Below are 18,194 nucleotides of genomic sequence, written 5' to 3' on the forward strand. Positions count from 1 at the left end.
GTATATTTAATTGCTATTTTAAAAATTCTAATGCGTCCTTTTTGCTAATCACACTATTCGTAAGGAAAAGGAGGAGAGGAAAAAAAAAAGAAAAAAAAAAAAAACAAAGTTTTTTTTTTTTTTTTTTGCATGTGATTTGACTTGAAATGTAAATAAAAGCAGGTTTTGGAAGCGGGGCTGTGTTTGTAGGGGGGTGGGAAACGGCCCCAGCCTCGCCCCCAGAGGGATTTTTGGTGGGTTTGGGGGGATTTGGTTTCAGGAGGCGGTGTGGGGGCGCTGGGTACCTGCTGGCGCGTTCCCTCCGCAGCGGGGCAGAAGAGCAGGAGAAGCCAACACGGGGGAGTTTGGCGTATACAAAAATAACTGAAATGTTTTATTCCAAGAAAAAAACAAAGAAAAAACACAAAAAAAAGAACTTTTACAAAAGGACGCACACAGCGCGGCACCTGCAGGACCCACACAAACCCACGGGCGGCACGAGGGACGCGAGCTCGGCCCCTCCACGCCTGCCAGGGCAGGATCTTGTTTCGCAGCACAGCTTCCTCCTCTCTCAGCAGCCTCCCCTCGCGTCCCCAAATCTTTTCCAGGCGGCTTCTGCCTCCCCTCAGCTCCCCGGGGCTGCTCCTGGAGACATCAGCCCCTTCCCACGCCCTGCAAGGATTCCCTTCTGCACCCGGAGGTGCCCTGCCTGCGCCCAAGGGGGCTCTGGAAAAGCCCTGGGGCAAATTCTGGCTGCTAAGCCCCCCCCCAGGCCTTACTTGCAGGGGCACAAAAGCTTCCCAAAAGCTTTTTCTCTCCCATTTTTCTCTCCTATCCTCCCCATCCCCTTTTTTTCTTTAATTATGGGACACGCTCAGGAAGTTCCAGGCCCTTCAAGCTTTGGAGGTACCTCGCTTCGTGCTGCCTGCTCCTGGCAGAACTGACGTGACAGCCTTCAGAGAAGCCTCACACAGGATCTAAGCTAGGAAAAAAAACATCTGAATGGACCGTTTCTTCCCTTTTCAGCCCCAAACGAGAGGCAGGTGCCACGGGGACAACTGAAGCGAGCAGCGTGGGAAGGAGAACGCCAACAGCGCCCTTCTCGCTACAGCCCCTGCGCCTTTTAGAGCTGAACTCTAAAAGTGAGAAGAATTTCTAAGAAACAAGGCAAGGCAAAGCAGAGGAACAAGGAGGATCAACGCACAAGCTGCGTGGATGCAGTCGGCCCGTTTTAAATTGTTGGCCGCTAGCAGCAGCTCTGCTCTTTGGAGAGCTCGTTTGCTCGGTACGCAGCAAGCAACTTGCAAAATCCCAGCCTGGGAGTTGTTACCCTCAGAGGCTCCGAGCTGCAGCGAGCCGCTTCCCAGGCTGCTCACGGGGCTGCGTGCACGGAGAAAAAAAGAGGAGAGAACAACTCGTGGAAGGGAAGAACAGCCTCCCCCCGAACCACAGCACTTTAGCCATTAACGAGCATAAAACGGAGCGTTACAGAGACCCCAAGCGTGGCTGAAAGAAATCTTTGGTATCGTTACGTGCAGCCCGGTCTGACAGCAGAGGAGGGAAAGAAGAAACCCGGTTCACCCTCACGTTTGCTTTCAGCACGCCTCAAGGTCACGGGCTCCTAACGTGATGCCAACACCGCGCCGGTCTGCAAAGCGCCACAGGCTGCGAGCGGAACCGAGCTGAGCAGATTTGGGAAGCCAGGACACGATTTACACCTTCCCTTCCGGCTCTGAGAACCCCTACACAGGGTAAGAAGCTGCTCTAACAGAAATGAAGCCCCACTGGCAGGCTGCTGCGTGGTGCGGAGGGGACAGGAGCGGTCCTCAGGGGTTTCAGGTGCCAGGGTTTTAGGCCCTGCCCCAACCCCAGGATTTACAGCGGAACGAGGACCTGACGTTTCATTCGCAGCACAGAAAACGTTGAGCTGGATTCTATAAAATAGGAACTAGGGGGACATCCGGCACTCACAGGGATCTTGAGGAAAGGGAAAGAGCAGATTTTGCACGACGTGACCACCATGAAACGTGTGTGGGAGGCTGCACGGAGAGGGACGCTCGATGGCGGCGGCTTCGTGCCCTGCAGACGCTCAACCCAACTGCATCCCTGCGAGCAAACCCGCTCTGAATTACAGCCTGCCTTCAACTGACAGTCAGCAACATCAATCCTGCCCTCTGACAGGATCACGCAGCCAGTTGTAACAAGTCACCGAAGCCAAACGAGGGCATCGAGGCCCAGGGAGCGCCCTGATTTTGTAGGGCCGACGTCCGGAGGCTGCAGGGAGTCAGGCTGAATCCAGGAGTTCCAGAAGAGCACCGACGGCACCAAAATAACCCTGCAAGCAAACAGACAGCAGCCATCAGCAACTCAAACCTGGGCGTGCACCCGATACGAGAGGAAGAATAACAGGAATAAATACTGAACGGTGCAATTTTAAAAACTTATAAAGCATGGTGGAAGAAATAACCAGATGTAGGTACATTAGGAAGTAGATTCTGATTCTGTTTGCTACGAGGGAGCAGAGCTGCAGGGAACCAGCTGTGGTATCATGGAAATGGTCTAGAAAAATGAAAGTTCACAAGAAAGCACGAGCTTGGCAGTAAATCATTCTTATTGTAGTTCCCAGAGCAACGCGTGTGCTTGCTGGGACCCTGCGATGGTGCCCGGAGGAGCAAGGCAGCTGGAACCTGCTGCACAACGCCCAGCACCGCAGCTACAAACCCCACAGGACTGCTCCCAGAGCGCTCCAAGACCTGAGCGTTGTAAGAGAAAATAAAGCTGGAGCGTTGTTTCACCTCGTGTTCCAAGAAGAGAGCTTTCAGCTGTCCCTTCGACCAGTAGTCCAAGGCGTACGCCAGCAGCCTCATGGAGATCGTATTGATCCGCAGGAAATTGCCGACAAAAACCACTCGGTTGATGTTCTGCAGGAATGAGGGAAAAAGATTGAAAAAGATTGGAGAGTTCAGCCTGAATTTGTCATTTTCTGCTTGCAACAAAAGCCCCACCTTCGAGTTAGAAGAAAAAAAAAAACTAGAGTGCTTTTCAAGAAGGCCACGTGTAGCTTTTCAAATCCATTTTCCAGTGGGACTTGATGCAAACCAACTTGAAAGCAAACCAAAAGTCACTGGTCCATATTAAATTCCCCATTAAATCCAGAGAAATTTTGTATCGCCCCAAAAACCTGCTCCTGGCAGCTAAGGAGCAAAAATTCCTTGGTGGGTGGGGATGGGAGCCACAGATAGCAGAGTTACAGGTGTGACTGCAGCTTCTCGAGCTTAGGGACTTCACCAAATCCTTGGGGTTTTGTTATCAGGTCCCGTAACTGCTTAGAAGGGCTGTTCAGCACGTGCCATCTCCTCTCTCTCCCCCCACCTCTGGCCTTTCACAGGGAAAGCCGAACAGCTTTCAACCTGAAAAAAAATATCTGAAAACCCATAACCAGCACAATTCTGAATGAGAGGAAGAGACCGACCCAGTTCAGATTTAAAGCAGATTTTCAGCCAAACTTTTCCCTAACAGAATGGTTCTCTGGAGCCAATGGATTAAGGGAAAGATTCTCGTTCTCCAACAGAGAAGTAATTTTCAGTTCCCCCACTTACTGAGGAATCAGGAACACCTCCCAACTGCTCACATGCTTCTTCTTTGGATCTTCCTTCCACCCCAACACTCATTAACGCTTTGCTCTAATGAACTATTCACCATCTTCTCTTCATTACCCCGTGTGTTGGCAAGGACCCAGCTGGTGTTTTGTGGGCACGACTATTTGTGAGATACCTTGCCCGCTTTTAGCAGATAACGATGACAAATCGGGTGTGCCAACGAGTGAGGAGCGTGCTCCGAGCCGAGCGAAGAGCCTCTGCTCTTTCATAGCCCTGTACAATGCTGCTTGACATGAACGCAACAAGGCAGCACTGTAAAGAAGCTGAAAGCACAAAGATACGGTGACGGCTGCAGAAGTGGTGGCACTCGAGCGAGGAAACGAGGTAAAACGGGGTAAAAATAACCCAGGGAACCCCAAGTACGCAGGCGGGCAGGAAGAAAATTCATTTAAGAATCCAAAAGGAGCGGATTACATCTTACTGAACGTCCAGAAATACAGGAACGAATGCACCTGGATGAAGTGTATGCAGGGAAAGAGGCACAGCAGCACGGAAGGGATGCTGCAGAGGGGCAGCAGTGAGGTGGGTTTTCCCTCGGTACCTCGTTGAGGGCGCACATCCGCGCGATGGAGCCGATGTTGTTGGTGATGGTTATCAGGGTGGCCTTCGCGAGGTCCTCCTTGCTGACAGACTCCCGCTTCTCCTTGCTCATCATGTTCCCAAAACTGCAAGGAAAGGCTCGGGGTTAAAGGCCTGGTTAAATCAGAACTCCAGAAGAGAAAGGGAATCACTAAATTAACTAAAATGATTCATTTGGAAGCTTTTCTAGCTTTACAAAGCAGCACAGGCAGTCATTTAGATCTGGTGCAACACCAGCAGGAGTGGTTGATCTCCTAAAACATACAAATCCAGTTTTTCATCGTTGCAGAAGTTATTGTAGGGAAAAAAAAAAACACCACCAAGCCTTACCTGGATGCCACGGCCCAGCCCGGCAGTCCAAAGCGCTCGTAGTCTCCGCCGTAGATGTCCCGCACCAATTTGTCCACTTTGGTGCTGTCCCCGTGGGACGCCATCTCCAGGGCTTCTTCGAAGGTGGAGCAACCGGTGAGAAGGCAGCAGAGACCAAAAAAGGTTCCCCCTCCGAGGCTGCGATGTAAAAGGAAACCCAAGTCACCCACCTGGCTTCTGAAGGGGCACGGGAGCTCGTGCAAGCTGCCCCGTCCCTCCTGCTGCCTCTCTTTTTGGTGAGAATAATCCCAAAAAGAGGAGCTCTTCTCTTTAAACCCGCTCCTTTCCAGCGGCCCGCAGCCTGTACGCGACCCCATGCCCTCACAGCCTTCTGCAGAGGGCACGTTCCTAAATAAGAAGGCAGTTTTCCTGTTTTACAAACATCCACCTTCTTCCCAGCGCTCTGAGGAGCTGATCCCAAAATAAATAGCGGTCCTGAGGGCTTCACGGAGCATTAAGGCACAGCTATGCACAACGCTGGAAAAAAAGGACGTCCTGTGCACGCTGCTGTGCAAACACACCACTAAACACGTCTGAGAGGAGTCAGGTCTGTGCTGTGGGGGGTTTATTATTATTATTATCGCTCATTTTCAAGAAATTTTGGAAAAGCTTAAAGCCAAGGAGCTCTCTGGCTCTGCTGGCACCACGAGTCACATCTCCAAGAACTGCAGCAGCCCAGCAATGGCTGGGGAGTTACGGTTGTTCCAGCAGCCCTTTGCCAAAAAAAAAAAAAAGGTACCTTGCACGAGTTTGGATTCAAATCTCTGCTGCTATGACTGGAGCTAACCGTGGGCACGAGCAGGTTGGGGTTAGTACCGAAACGTGGGATCTCTGCTGAATAAAAGGGTTTAATTCCTGCAGCGGGGCAACTCAGAAAACAGCCTCTAAGGACACAAGTTGCAGCAGGGAAATTAAAACATGAAATTCAGATTCCCTCTTCCAGGAGGGATCTTTACTGGCAGAGAGAAGGGACTGCAGGAGAAGCTGGAGGCTGACACTCAATTCGGCCCTGAAAACACCATCTACAACGCAGAAAAAACCATTTAGGAGCCTAAAATAAGGCTCCCTCCCCCCCTCTCACAGCGCTCACCTGGTGCCCGTTACCCGTTTGTAGTTCTCTTTCGAGTAGACGGCCAAAATGCTGACCCCCGAGCCGATGTTCACCAGGAGGAGTGGGTAGGGGTTCTCCAAGGTGAACGGCAGCTTCTGGCACCGCTCGGCGTCCGTGGGGTTTTCGAAGTAGTAGCACTCCGAGTGGCCGTTGAAGCCGACCGAGTCGATGTAGAGCACTCCTTTGATAAGGCAGTCGAGCTCGTCGAGCTTCCGCAGCTGAAGGTCACCCATCTGGCGCGGGGGGAAAGGAAAAGAAAGAGATGGGATATTCGAGAAGTAGCGAGGGACACAAAGGGTTTGTGCTCAGGGCTAGGAAAACGTCTTCATTTCAGTTATCCCCGCATCTCGTGGTGGCAGGGAAAGAAGTGTGGAGGGCAGGAGGGCTGCGCGCCCCCCAGCACGGGCTGCTAACTACCCTGGCGTGAAGCACGTGTGCACAAAGGAGGGGGAAACAAGCAATTTGAGGCAGATTTGGAAGCCAAGAGAATCCCATCGACTGCCCAGGGGCTCAGGACACGCATGAAAAGGAAGAAAAAAAATGAAGAGAGGCTTAACTGATCAAAAAAAAAATAAAAAAGAGAGTTCTGAGATTGTTTTCTGCTTATATCACTGCCTGGAGTGCACAAAACCCCTCTTTGGTACATTTTTCAAGGCTTGGTTAAACAAAGAATGTAGCACACACGTACTGCAGCCCTAAACAAGGCTTTATCTTACAAGGAAGCCAAACGATGATGTCAAATCCCCCCCCCTCCTGACCTCCTTTTGATTAATTCCCCACCTAATTGGGCTGAACCTCAACCAGCCGAGTTATGTGCGTTAGACATGAAACCACACGAGCTAGGGAACGATATGAAAAAAGAATTAAGCATGTGAACACAGTGATGAGGAAACACCAGGAGATCAGCACAATCACGGATTAATAACAGAGCAAATCTCGTAAGGGCACACAGCACGGCAGCCAGCGAGTCGTTGCAGGGCTGTGGGAAGGCTGCATGCACTTTTAGGAAAGGGGTTGGAATTCAGGGAGCTGAACGCGGCTCCGCACAGTTCCCTGAGCTAAGTTTGGGTTGAATTAGGCGCGCTCTTCCGACGCTGATTTAGAGGAGTTTGGAGTCTGCAGGGAGAGGCTGGAAGCAATTCCTAGCTCGAAGCTCAACCAGGGTGGCGCTAGCAGATCCTAAGTGTGTAGAGAAGCCAAAAATGCCTACTGTGCGAAAGTCCTGCTCAAATTTGTACGCTCCACCTCCCGTGGCACATAAGGTAGTATGGAGGCTCGAGAAGTGCTTTTCGCTTCCCATTTGAATAAAAGCAGGCATGTCATGAGTAGGAAAGCGTATAAAGTGCAGATTGCCTTTGCGTCCACACAGGGTAAGGTCCTTTAGCTCTAGGTGCACATCCCGAATGCCTGTGGAGCCGTAGGCTACGTTGGAGGTCAGGTACTTTCGGATGCTTTTGAGGTTTTCCACTTCTTCCTTCTCCTCTTCGGCGGTGATGTCCTTGGGTTCAAAATACACCAGTTTCACCAAGGTGCCTCCGATGTCCAGGCCAAACCAAGGGAAGACTAGAAAGGGGAGAGAAAAAAAGAATAAAAGAGAAAGAAATGGGCTATGGAACACCAAAACTACTTACAGACTGAATTGATGCATGCAATTCTCTGAGGACTCCAAAATACAGCCCCACTGGAGCTACCCAAACTAGTGGGAAATACAAATTGTGTGCTCTTTCTTTGTCAGCACGTGGCTGTCCGCACTGAGAGCCCTCAGCTAACTCCTCCTTTGAGGCACCTGGTGCTCGGGAGCCCCCCAAAACCTCTCTGCAATCCCCCAAATCCCCGCAGCACCTTAAAGACACGGCCCCGGCCGGGTGCTGCTCTGATTTTAATCCCCAGCGATTTCTTTCCATAAAGTCCTGAGCCGGAGCCAGAGCCGAGGCTAATTCCAGTGCTGTTCCATCAAAGCAAGGCACAGACGGTAACTAATTACAGCACGCAACGCCGGGGTAGACGAGGCATCTAAGATGCCCCAGGGAGGCGAAAACAAACGTCTAATTGGATTATTTTATTAGTCAAATTCCCCCCCCCGCTGCAAAATACGCATCGGTGGCAGGCCCAGCAGCGGTTACGGCTGCGTTAGGTAATGAGCTTCTTGGAGAAGAGGAAGAGAAAACCCCGATGAGATGGAATCTGCGATGGGAGCAGGGAACTGGAAGGGATTAATAGTGGTGTTAACGAGCTGAAGGCTAGGTGGGAGCCACCGAGACACGGGGGAGCCCAAGCAAAGGGAAAAGCGCAGCCATGGGCTTGTGGCAGCAGGATGAAACCCTCGGTGTTCTGTAAAGGAAAAAAAACCTGTTCTGTTCTGTGAAAAGAGATGAAAGGAGACATGAGAAGCCCGTAACAGGCCCACGAAGCTCTGAACGGGTGGAACAGCAAGGGTGGAGCCTCTCCGTGAGATGGGAAAAAAAAAAAAACAAGGGGAGAACCAGAAAACCCAAGGGGAGGACGCTCTCCTGGCCGGGCGCCACCACCAGCTGCTGTTTGTCCTCAAATACTGATTTCTCCAGCGTCTACCACAGTCTGAGACAGCTTTCCTGGCCCAATTTGGGATCTGCAGGCCCTGCTGTCTCCCAGCACCTTCCGGGAAGCGTTTTGCCTCTCGGTGGTGTCTAAAAGAAAGGCCTGCTAAAGCAGGTGCAGCGTCTTCAAAGCGATTTTCTTCCAAAAGAACAAAATTCTTCATCTTTTGGCCTGAGGAAGGTTCTCCTCCCTTAGCACAGGCGCTGCACAAAGCATCCTGTGAGCACTTTTTCATACACACAGTTCAGTTGTGGCTTTCTGTCTCAAAACCATGCATTTTTTCCAGTGGGCAGATCTCTGGATCCGGTCTGTGAGCGAAGTGGGGAGCTTCCAGCCCCAAAAAACACAGCTGGAGGAGCTGCAAAGTGCCAGGATGGAAGAGGTGATGAGTTAAAGGTCTCCATGGTGGGTTTTCTTCATGTGACAGGCAGGATTGCAGGCTGATCCCTGAGTTCGGAGGCACTTCTGTTAGCAGCTAAAAAGATTTGCCCGTGGAGCAACGAAGACTGACGATTTAGCCGAGTGCACAACGACAAAAACCACTCAATGCCGTATTTTAATAGTGTTATGCTGCTATGGAAATGGGAGAGCTGGGGGGAAAAGGAAAAAAAACGGCATTTGTCAGCATTAAATGCAGAGTGCCACTCATCTCACAGCTCCGAAAAGGGGAATTCACGTTTCATACGTGACTCCAAATCAGGAAAAGGCATTTAAAAGAATCAAGGCTTAATTTCTGTGTTGCAAAGGAGCTGCTGAAGCAGTTTTAGGGCTTCTTATTCGGAAGAAGACGCTAGAAGTTCCAAAGCCAGCGTTCTGCTGCTCCTCACTGCCTGGGTATCGCTGGTTTCTCTCCTCCTTCCTCTTCCTCCCAGCCCAGCCCGCAGGCGCAGACCTCACAGGAAACTCCAACAACCCCAGAAAGAAATTCCTCCTTTGGTAGAAACTGCCCAAGAGCAGAGCGGGGGGGTTTAATCCCTTAATGCACGGCTCCACCCGCACCCACCCTCATTTTTGAGCTCTCCTTCGCAGCTGATGGCTCCCTAAGGAGGAATCCTGTGGCTCCCAGCGGGATCTCCAGGATCTTCAGGGGATCTCCTTAGAGGCAGCCACACCAGACTCACTGCCCAAGGTGGTTTTGCTGCACGTGAATGACAAAGGCAATCACTGAGGAGGCTCTGCAGCGGGTGAGCGCTTTGAAACCACTTTTGGGGCTTTTTTTTTGGCCGTAACGGTGTGGTTGGCAAAGAAAAAGTCTCCCTTTTCTCCAGCAGCTAGAAAAAAAAGCCTTTAGCACTGAGGAGAAGATCATGGAAAGCACCGCACGATGCGGGGACTGCAGCGGCTCAGCTGCACGGTAATTCTGATTGCTGCTTTCAGGCCGGGCTGCCCCGGCCCCGGGCTCTGTTTGGGGTGTCCTTCAAGGGCTGTGTCCTTCAGGAGCCGTGTTATGGTGCCACTGCCTCCTCCTGCGGGCACCCCCGGGCACCTGCAGGCCCCCAGCTCTGGGAAAACGGCCTCGGCTGCTGCCAAAACCAGGGCTGCCACCTGCTCCGTGCCAGCCCACGCGGTGTGGCTCAGGGGCCGGCTTGTCACAACGTCCCTGCCGAGCCGTGGGGCTTCTCTGCTCCCCTGCTCCCACTGCTGTGCTCCCACCGCTCCAACCCTCACTGCCTGGCTCTGCCTGTGGGTTGCTGTCCCTTGTGCCCCCTCGTCCCGTATCCCCCCTGTCCCCCTGTCTGTGTGCCGTGTCCTCCTGTCTGTCCTCTTGTCCCCCACCTGTGTCCTTCTGTCTCCCTGGCCCTTTATCCTCCTGCCCTGTGTCCCCTCCTTTCCCCTGTGTCTCCCCCTGTCCTTCTGTCCCCCTACCCCACGTCCCCTGTCCCCTTATCCCCCGTCCTTCTGCCCCCTTCCTGTGTCCCCCGTCCCCTTATCCCCGTCCTTCTGTCCCCTTGTGTCCCCCTGTCCTTCCATCCCCCTGTCCCCTTATCCCCTGTCCTTCTGTCCCCCTGTCCAACCCCCCCATTACACCCCCATAGCGCCCCCTGCACCCCCTTAGCCCCGCCCCCAACCCCCCTAGCCCCACCCACCTCCCTTAACCACGCCCCCTCCCTTAAACCCCGCCCACCCCCTCCCCCTCCCACCCACCCCTCCTTCCCCTTAGGCCCCGCCCCTCCTCTAGGCCACACCCCCTTCCCACCCAGGCCCCGCCCCTCCCTGTAGGCCCCTCCCCCTTCCTTTAAACCCCTCCCCCTCCCCTTTAGGCCCCGCCCCCTCCCCTGAGGCGCACTCACGCGGCCGGTTCTTGCGGACCGAGTCCCGCCGCTGCCTGCCGCTAGGCCCGGCCGCCGCCGAGCTGTCAGCGCCCGCCGCGCCTCCACCTCCACCTCCGCTCCACCGCCTCGGGGGCCCGGCGTCCGCTCCCCGCCTCCGGGCCTTGTCCTCGGCCCCGCCGCCGTTGCGCAGCGGCTCCATCCGCAGCGCGGCCCTTCCCCATGGGCCGCCCGCCCCGCCGCGCCCCTCAGCCGCCGCCGTCGCCGCCGCCACAGCCGCAGCCGCCGCCCGCAGCGCGCCTGCGCCGAGCGGCCCCGGCCCTGCCTCCCCCCCCGTCTGAGGGCCCGGCCGCGCTCGCTCCTGCCCCGAGGGAAGGGGGCGGGAGGAGCCGTGAGGCGGCGGCCAATCGGCTGCCGTCGCCGAGCGGAGCGACGGGTGGGGTAGCCAATGAGGGGAGAGGGATGGGAGGCGGCGGGGTGGGGAGCCAATAGGAGGAGGGAGCGCGGGGAGGCGAGGGGCGGGGGATGGGAGACGGAGTTGGCCTATGGCGTGCTTTCGGGGAGAGAGTGACAGGGCCGTCGGCCAATGGAGTGAGGCGAATGCGGTTGGGGCGGGATAACGCGGATGATTGACAGCCGGGGTAACCATGGCAACGCAGACGGGGGCCGCGGGGAAGACTGCAGTAGGCCCGGCTGGGCTGGGCCGCGGGGGGGGGGCTGCTTTGCATACGATTTGCATATGCAAATAGCGAGGCCTCTCCCTCCGGCTGCCTTCTGTATCACGACATGAGCGCAATATGTCACGACATGCACCCCCACACACCCTTAGGGCCGTCCCTAGGGAAATGGGGGCGCTCCCACTTGGGGTGGGTCTGGACTGAGGGCTAATTGGTAATTAGCCATGGGTAATTAGGGGGTAACGGCCGATTGCTGATTACCTGGCGCACCCCCAGCACGGCCGGCTGTGACCGCAGCCCTGCAGCCTGCCCTGCCCTCGCTGCGCCCCGCAGAGGACACCCAACGCTGCAAAAAGGGCTGCTTCCAGCCACCTTGCCCAAAACCTCCCTAATTCTCCCCAAAAGACACCCGGGAACCCCCCACCAGCAGGGTTTGGGAGCGGAGCTGAACCCAGAGGGGCTCGGCTCCATCCCTGCACCAGCTCCCGCGGGCACAGGGTCAGGATTTGGGATTTATTTCAGTTCCCCTTCCCCCTGTCCCCCCCGTACCCTTCCCCGCCCTACAAAATCTGGGATTCTCCCCCCGTTACACGCAGGGCACCTCAAGGGTTCTGTGAAGTGGCAAAGGATTTTATTCCGTGTTCCACAACAAACCTCGTTGTTTATTTTTTAAAGGATCCGCAGGGCACAATCCCCTTCCCGCGGGTTCGCCCGCTGCCGAGGCTCTTAAAGTGCTACGTGGCGAGGTGGGAGCGGCGGCACGTCGCACCGAACACCGAAAAAAAATGAAAAAAAAAAGAGAAAACTTCGTGCTTTTATCAAGTAAAATGAATCAGCCGCTTCCCAGGAGCGATTCAAGTGGAAATACGAAGTGAGTGAGACGTCGCGACGAAGTTCTGGGGAAATAAGGGAAGGATTCTGCTAAGAGAGCCCTGCTCCGGGTGCTGCATTTGGGAAGATTTTCCACGTCCGCTGCAAATTCAGAGGAAATCCGAGTGTTAAAAGCTGCGGCTTCCGTGGGGAGCTGTGTGCGAAGCGCTCACGGACAGAATTCCTTAAGGCTGAGCAAAATGTTTCGCTGGGCACTGCTGGCGGGGAATTCCGGGCTCTTCTCCCTGCTTGGGGGGAGCTTTGGGAATTCACCGCGGCCTTTTTGAGAGGAGAGCAGCCCCCGGCGCGGCAGAGGACATAAAGTGCGCTCTGAAAGCCCTCTGCCACCCGCCCACGGATCCAAAACCGGGCGCAGCTCACGTCCAGCCCCAAAATCAGCCCCGTCAGAGCGAAATCCCGCTGTTTGTTTCCTGCCCGTCGTTTTTCGGAAGGCACTTCGTGCGTTTGGCTGCGGAATTGAATTGGGTTTGGGGTTTGAGCTCGGTTGGAAGCCCCGCAGCACGATCCCCGTGCGCTCCAAGCCGCTCCCTGGGGGCGGTCGGGAAATTCGGGACCCGAATTTGGAACGGGACCTTTGGGGTAAGGCTGCTCCTCGGGGTTTCAGACGTCTCCTCGGGCTTTCAGACGTGCCAGACGAATCCCTGCGGGGAAGAGGAACCTCCCAAGGGCGGCCCCGGCTCCCCGTTTCCCTCTCCCCTCCTCTATTTTTGCAGCCGGGCGTACACCAGGAAGGCCACGGCGGAGATGAGCGCGATGCCCACGGCCGGGACGAGGTAGGGCAAGGAAAACCCGGGGCTGTCCCCAGAGCTGGGGACACCGCGGCCACCCCTCGAGTTAGAAGCCGGGGGGCTGCCCACGCCACCAGCTCCGTCCTGGAGCTCGTTGCTCGCCTTCAGCAGCACGCTGGGGCTGTGCTCCACGCGGATCTCCTCGGTTCTCCAGCTGAGAGGCGAACAGGAGCGCGTTTCCCCCGCTTCTTCTCTTCCAGGAACCGGGGAACAACGTCCCGAAGCGGATCCCTCGTGCGTTTCACCAGGATCTGAGCTGTCTGAGCTCATCAGGAGCGGGTCGCTGCTCAAACCGAGGTGATCGGTGGCCTCGGAAGCCACCCGCGGGCTTTCCCCCGGCAGCGAGAGGAGGACGCCCGGCTTGCTGAGCTCCATGTCCTCCTCCGGGCCGTTGGGAGAGGCCCAGATGCTTGTGGCGGAGCTCCCCCGGCAGGACGTCCTCCCAGGTGGGCTCACGGAGCTTCCCCCCACTGCTGAGCCCTGCAGAGGGGCCGCCGAGGCCGGGAGCACCTTTGGGAGACAGCAAAAGGGGGAAAAAGGGGAGCAGGGAGGTGCTGACCAACGAATCTTGGCTCCCTTTCTCCTCTCAGCGTTTGGGAAACCATCCCAAACCCCAAAGCTGACCAAACGAAGCCCCACAAAATCAGCGGGGGATGTTCCAGTGAGGTCGGGGTCGGGCTGGGCTCGTGCGTGCTGCAACAGCCAGCAGGCGAGGCTGCACACAGGCCCTAAAATACAGCTTGGGAACAGGAAAAGGAAGACAGAGGGGAAAAAAAACCGAGTAAACTCACCCCCAGCTCAAAAAGCCTTACGCTGCAGCAAAAATAAAAAGTTCCCAGGCAGGGGAGATTAAAAGGACCTGAATGAGGCACCGAAAGGTCACCTACTTTCTCCTCTGCTGGCACGGGGGGGGTGCTGCTGGCTGCCTTCCCCGCAGGCAGCGTTTGCTCTGGCACAGGAAGCTTCCAGGAGATGTCACGGGATGGGGAAGCGTCTCTGGGGGCGGTGGTTTCCACCCGAGTGTCTGGCGGGGAGAGAACAAGACGCTGCGTTAACCAGGAGACCTTCCAGAAGCTCGCCGCCAGCCAGCTTGGGAAGGAAACTCACCTCCACCTTCGTGTTCTCGCAGCATCCCGGCCAGTTTCTGCTCTGCATCGAACTGCTGCTGGATGAGGAGGGGGCTGCGCACATCCACCAGGCTGCTGGGAGCCTCTCCATGCTCAGCGCCGAGCTCAGCCTCCTTCTCCTGCCTCCCCTGCGATCCCGGGGGCTCTGCCAACCCCGCGGGCAGCTCGGCGGAGATGTAAACGTCTTCCTGGGGCTCGTTTCTGGGCTGCCCCACGCCGCGAGCGCTGAGCGGGTCCCTGAGCGGGACGGATGTGCCCAGCCCCGAGCCCGGCGCCGCACGGTGCAGGTGTTTGGAGTTCCCGAAGCAGCCGTCGGCCACGCACACCGGGGATCGCTGGCTCAGCCACTCCCGGCCCTGCTCGGGGGGCGCAGCCCACAGAAAAAGCCCCCCGGGGGGCCCCGCTGCCACCCCCTCAGCCTCCGTCGGGCACAGGAGCGGCCCCGCAGCGCTGCGCCCATCGCTCGCTCCACTGTAGGTTGTGGCCAGAGGTGGTGGTGGAGGCTGTGGGCTCGTTTTTTCCAGGGGCTGGAAGAAAAGGAGCTGGTAAATCGCTGGGCAGCCCCGTTTTGTCCCGGCTGAGGACTCACAGGGCACCAGGGAGCACAGAACAAGAGCAAAGCCCGTCCTCGCACGGTTATAGGGCCGAGTGAAGGCTAAAAGGGTGCAGCTTGCTGCTTCTCACCAGCAGAAGCCACATTCTACCCCAAATTCTGCGTGGAAATGGCACAGAAGGTGCCCGGGTGGGTGAAGCTGCCAGGTGCAGCGAGCACAAAGCAGAAACCAGCAGCAAGAGCGTGCTCGTGGCACCCAAAGCACCGAAACTCGGCTCCAAAAGGGATCTTTGCAGCCCTGTCCTGCTCACCTTTTCCTGCACAGGGGCCCTGGCGTCCAGGTCGGTGCTGGGAACGTCCCTGCTTGCAGCTGGGCTCGCACTGGTGGCAGCAGAGCCCCCAGTGGACGAGGTGCAGCGGGGAGGATCGGCCAGCGGGGCGTCCGCAGCGGGTTTTGGCCCCGAAAATGGCAGCTGGGCACTGACAGAGACAGCAGGCTGGGCATCGGGAGGGAAGGAGGCAGCAGCAGGATTTGGAGCAGCTGGCGGAGCTGAGGCTCTTGGAGAAGCTGAGGAGGTGCAGGTAAAAGCTGAGGCGGCGCGGAAAAGCCGAGGAGGCAGAGGGTGGACGTGGGGCTGAGGCAGCCCCTCTCGCACCCATGCTCCGTCCCCACATCAGCCAAACCGGCAGCACCCCTTAATTCCCGTTTCCACCTCCCCTTAGGACAAGGATGCCGAGACACCGAGCCCACTGCCACCCCAAGCAGCTTTGAACAAGGATCCCTGCCGACCTCCGCCCGTCCCCAGGCACGTCACCAGGGCAAGGTGCTGCGGGGAGGCCGCTTACGGATTCGGTAGAGGTCATAGACCTGCTGCAGCTCTTCGGCCAGGTGCCCCGCGTTGTTCTGGTGCAGGGCGTTGATCAGGTCGGTCACCCAGCCCCGGCAGCACTTCACGCGCTGATAGAATTTGTAGGCGGTCGCATTGCTGCCCCGCATCTCCTGTCGGGTATGAAGTTCATCCTGAACAAAGAACACCAAGAGGCAAGGCGTGCCTTAGAGGGAGAATCACAGAACTGTTTGGGTTGGAAGGGACCCTAAAACCCTGCTATTTCCAGCCCCTGCCATGGGCAGGGACATCTCCCACCAGACGAGGTTGCCCAAAGCCCCATCTAGCCTGGCCTTGGGCATTGCCAGGGCTGGGGCAGCCACAGCTCCTCGGGGCGGCCTGGGCAGGGCCTCACCACCCTCATAGTGAAGGATTTCTGCCTTGTATCTGACCTAAATCTGCCCTCTTTTAGTTTAAAGTTGTTACCCCTTGTCCTGTCACTGCCCTCCCCCGACAAAGAGACCCTCCCCAGCATTCCTGCAGCCCCCTTTAGGTACGGGCAGGCCACTGGGAGCTCTCCCTGGGGGTTTCTCTTCCCCAGGCCCACCACTCCCCTCTCTCAGAGCTGTTCCAGCCCCTGAGCACCCCCACGGCCTCCTCAGGCCCTGCTCCAGCAGCTCCACTTCCCCGTGCTGGGCCCAGAGCCGAGCACAGCACCACGAAGGGGGGTCAAAACAGCAGAGCAGAAGGTGACACCCCCCTCCCTCGCCTTGCTGGCCACAAATAACCAGAAACAAAGCTTCTGCACCCTCCTCCCCTCCCCCCCGTGCTATAACACCAGGCGAGGTGCCCGGTTTTAACACCGGCGACTTACCCTGTCCGCTTCGGTGAGGCAGCCGAGGGAATCGACCAGCGACGCCACGTGGATGTTCTTGAACTTGGCCATGTTCCTCAGGATGTGGCTGTACACCTTGTCCTCCGCGAAGCCCATCCCGCCTCAGCGCCTGAGGGGGAGAGGGAGGCCCGAGGGGGAGCAGGGCCCGCTTGGCGACGCCCGGCGGAGCTCGAAGGGGGCACCGAGAGGCAGCTCCCGAGCACGGAGGCAGCACGGGGAGCTTTTTGGGGAAAAAAACAGCTCAGCCTGGCCTCCCGGGGCAGCTCTGAGGGGATTTAGGGTCGGGGACGCGATCCCGGTACCTCACAACCCTCCCGGCCCGCCGCCGCCACAGCCGCCGCGTCACCGGCCGGCCGCTAAGCCCGCCCACTTTCCCCTTCTCACGCCTCTCATTGGCCGCAACGCCTGTCCGTCGAGGGAAAGACGGGCGCTGATAGGCGGAGGGCTGTGAGGTGGCCTAGGGCCGCCCCGCGGGCTGAGGCCTCGGGGCCGCGCCCGGTTGTGGGCGGCCGGGCCTTGCGGAAATGGTCCCAGCTAGGGCTATTCAAAACGCTTCGTTTTCCTCATTTTGTTCACTTCTGGGCTCTAGTTTGCCTCACAATGCAGGGAAAACGCTTCGTTTTCCGCATTTTGGGTTCGATTTGTGCTGTAGTTTGCCTCACGGTGGAGGGAAAACACTTCATGTTCCACATTGTGCCTACATTCCGGCTGAAGTTTGGCTCACAGTGGAGGCAAAATGCTTCATTTTCCCCATTTTGGGTCCAAATTTGGGCTGAAGTTTGGCTCACGGGAAGAAAAACACTTCATTATCCACATTCTGGGTTCACATTTGGGCTGTAGTTTTCCTCATGGTGAAGGAAATACACTTCATTTTCCACATTTTCTCCACATTTTGGCTGTAGTTTGCCTCACACTGGAAGAAAAATGCTTCGTTTTCCACATTTTGTGCACATTTGGGCTGAAATCTGGCTCACGCACGGTGGAGGCAAAACGTTTCACCTTCCCCATTTGGAGTACAAATTTGGGCTGAAGTTTGGCTCATGGGGGAGGAAAAATACTTCATGTTCCACATTTTGTCCCCATTTGGGCTGTAGTTTGCCTCACAGTGGAGGGGAAACACTTCATTATCCACATTTTGGGTTCACATTTGGGCTGTAGTTTGCCTCCTGGTGAAGGAAAAACATTTCATTTTCCACGTTTTCTCCAGATTTCGGCTGTAGTTTGCCTCACGGTGGAGGAAAAAACGCTTCGTTTTCCACATTTTGTCCCCATTTGGGCTGTAGTTTGGCTCACAGTGGAGGGAAAACACATTTTGCCCACATTTTGTCCACATTTGTGTTGAAGTTTGGCTCACGGAGGAAGCAAAATGTTTCGTTTTCCCCATTTTGGGTCCACATCTGGGCTGTAGTTTGGCTCACAATGGAGGGAAAATGCTTCATTTTCCACATTTGGGGTCCAAAATTGGGCTGAAGTTTGGCTCACAGGGGAGGAAAAACACTTCATTTTCCACAATTTCTCCACATTTTGGCTGTAGTTTGCCTCATGGTGGAGGAAAACTGCTTCATTTTCCTTATTTTAGGTCCATATTTGTGCTGAAGTTGGGCTCATGGTGGAAGCAAAACCTTTCATTTTCCCCATTTGGGGTCCAAATTTGGGCTGAAGTTTGGCTCAAGGTACACCCAAAACACTTAATTTTCCCCATTTTGGCCCACCTTGGGGCTGCAGCTTGGCTCCCAGTGCAGCCAACCACCCCGCTGCCCGCCAGGCTCAGCCTTAGCCCCATTTTGACACCCACAGCGTGCAAAGTAGAATCATAGAATCATAGAATCATAGAATATCCTGAGTTGGAAGGGACCCTTAAGGATCATCAAGTCCAACTCTTGACACCGCAC

General features: G+C 56.1%; 2 protein-coding genes across 3 annotated transcripts; both read right to left on the minus strand.

Moving 5' to 3' along the window:
• Positions 1 to 352: 352 nt before the first annotated feature.
• On the minus strand, positions 353 to 10,804 carry PANK2 (pantothenate kinase 2). Of its 2 annotated transcripts, XM_084286768.1 has the most exons (7): positions 10,566 to 10,804; positions 6,908 to 7,260; positions 5,677 to 5,930; positions 4,548 to 4,724; positions 4,180 to 4,303; positions 2,775 to 2,900; positions 353 to 2,314 (listed from the first exon to the last, which is right to left on the minus strand). In XM_084286768.1, the coding sequence occupies exons 1-7, from the start codon at positions 10,744 to 10,746 to the stop codon at positions 2,264 to 2,266; spliced, it is 1,266 nt and encodes a 421-aa protein (XP_084142894.1). In that variant the 5' UTR covers positions 10,747 to 10,804; the 3' UTR covers positions 353 to 2,263. The 2 variants fall into 2 exon arrangements, with proteins under 2 accessions (XP_084142894.1, XP_084142895.1); XM_084286769.1 differs by lacking the exon at positions 10,566 to 10,804 and having other exon boundaries at positions 7,051 to 7,191.
• A 1,037-nt stretch (positions 10,805 to 11,841) lies between these two features.
• MAVS (mitochondrial antiviral signaling protein) lies at positions 11,842 to 16,650 on the minus strand. Its single transcript, XM_084285646.1, has 7 exons — positions 16,605 to 16,650; positions 16,282 to 16,522; positions 15,427 to 15,601; positions 14,892 to 15,148; positions 14,008 to 14,554; positions 13,788 to 13,924; positions 11,842 to 13,410 (listed from the first exon to the last, which is right to left on the minus strand). The coding sequence occupies exons 2-7, from the start codon at positions 16,396 to 16,398 to the stop codon at positions 12,814 to 12,816; spliced, it is 1,830 nt and encodes a 609-aa protein (XP_084141772.1). The 5' UTR covers positions 16,399 to 16,522; positions 16,605 to 16,650; the 3' UTR covers positions 11,842 to 12,813.
• Between the last annotated feature and the right edge of the window lie 1,544 nt (positions 16,651 to 18,194).

The sequence above is a fragment of the Netta rufina genome, assembly GCF_964035555.1.
Source record: "Netta rufina genome assembly, chromosome: 4".
NCBI classification, from domain to species: domain Eukaryota; kingdom Metazoa; phylum Chordata; class Aves; order Anseriformes; family Anatidae; genus Netta; species Netta rufina.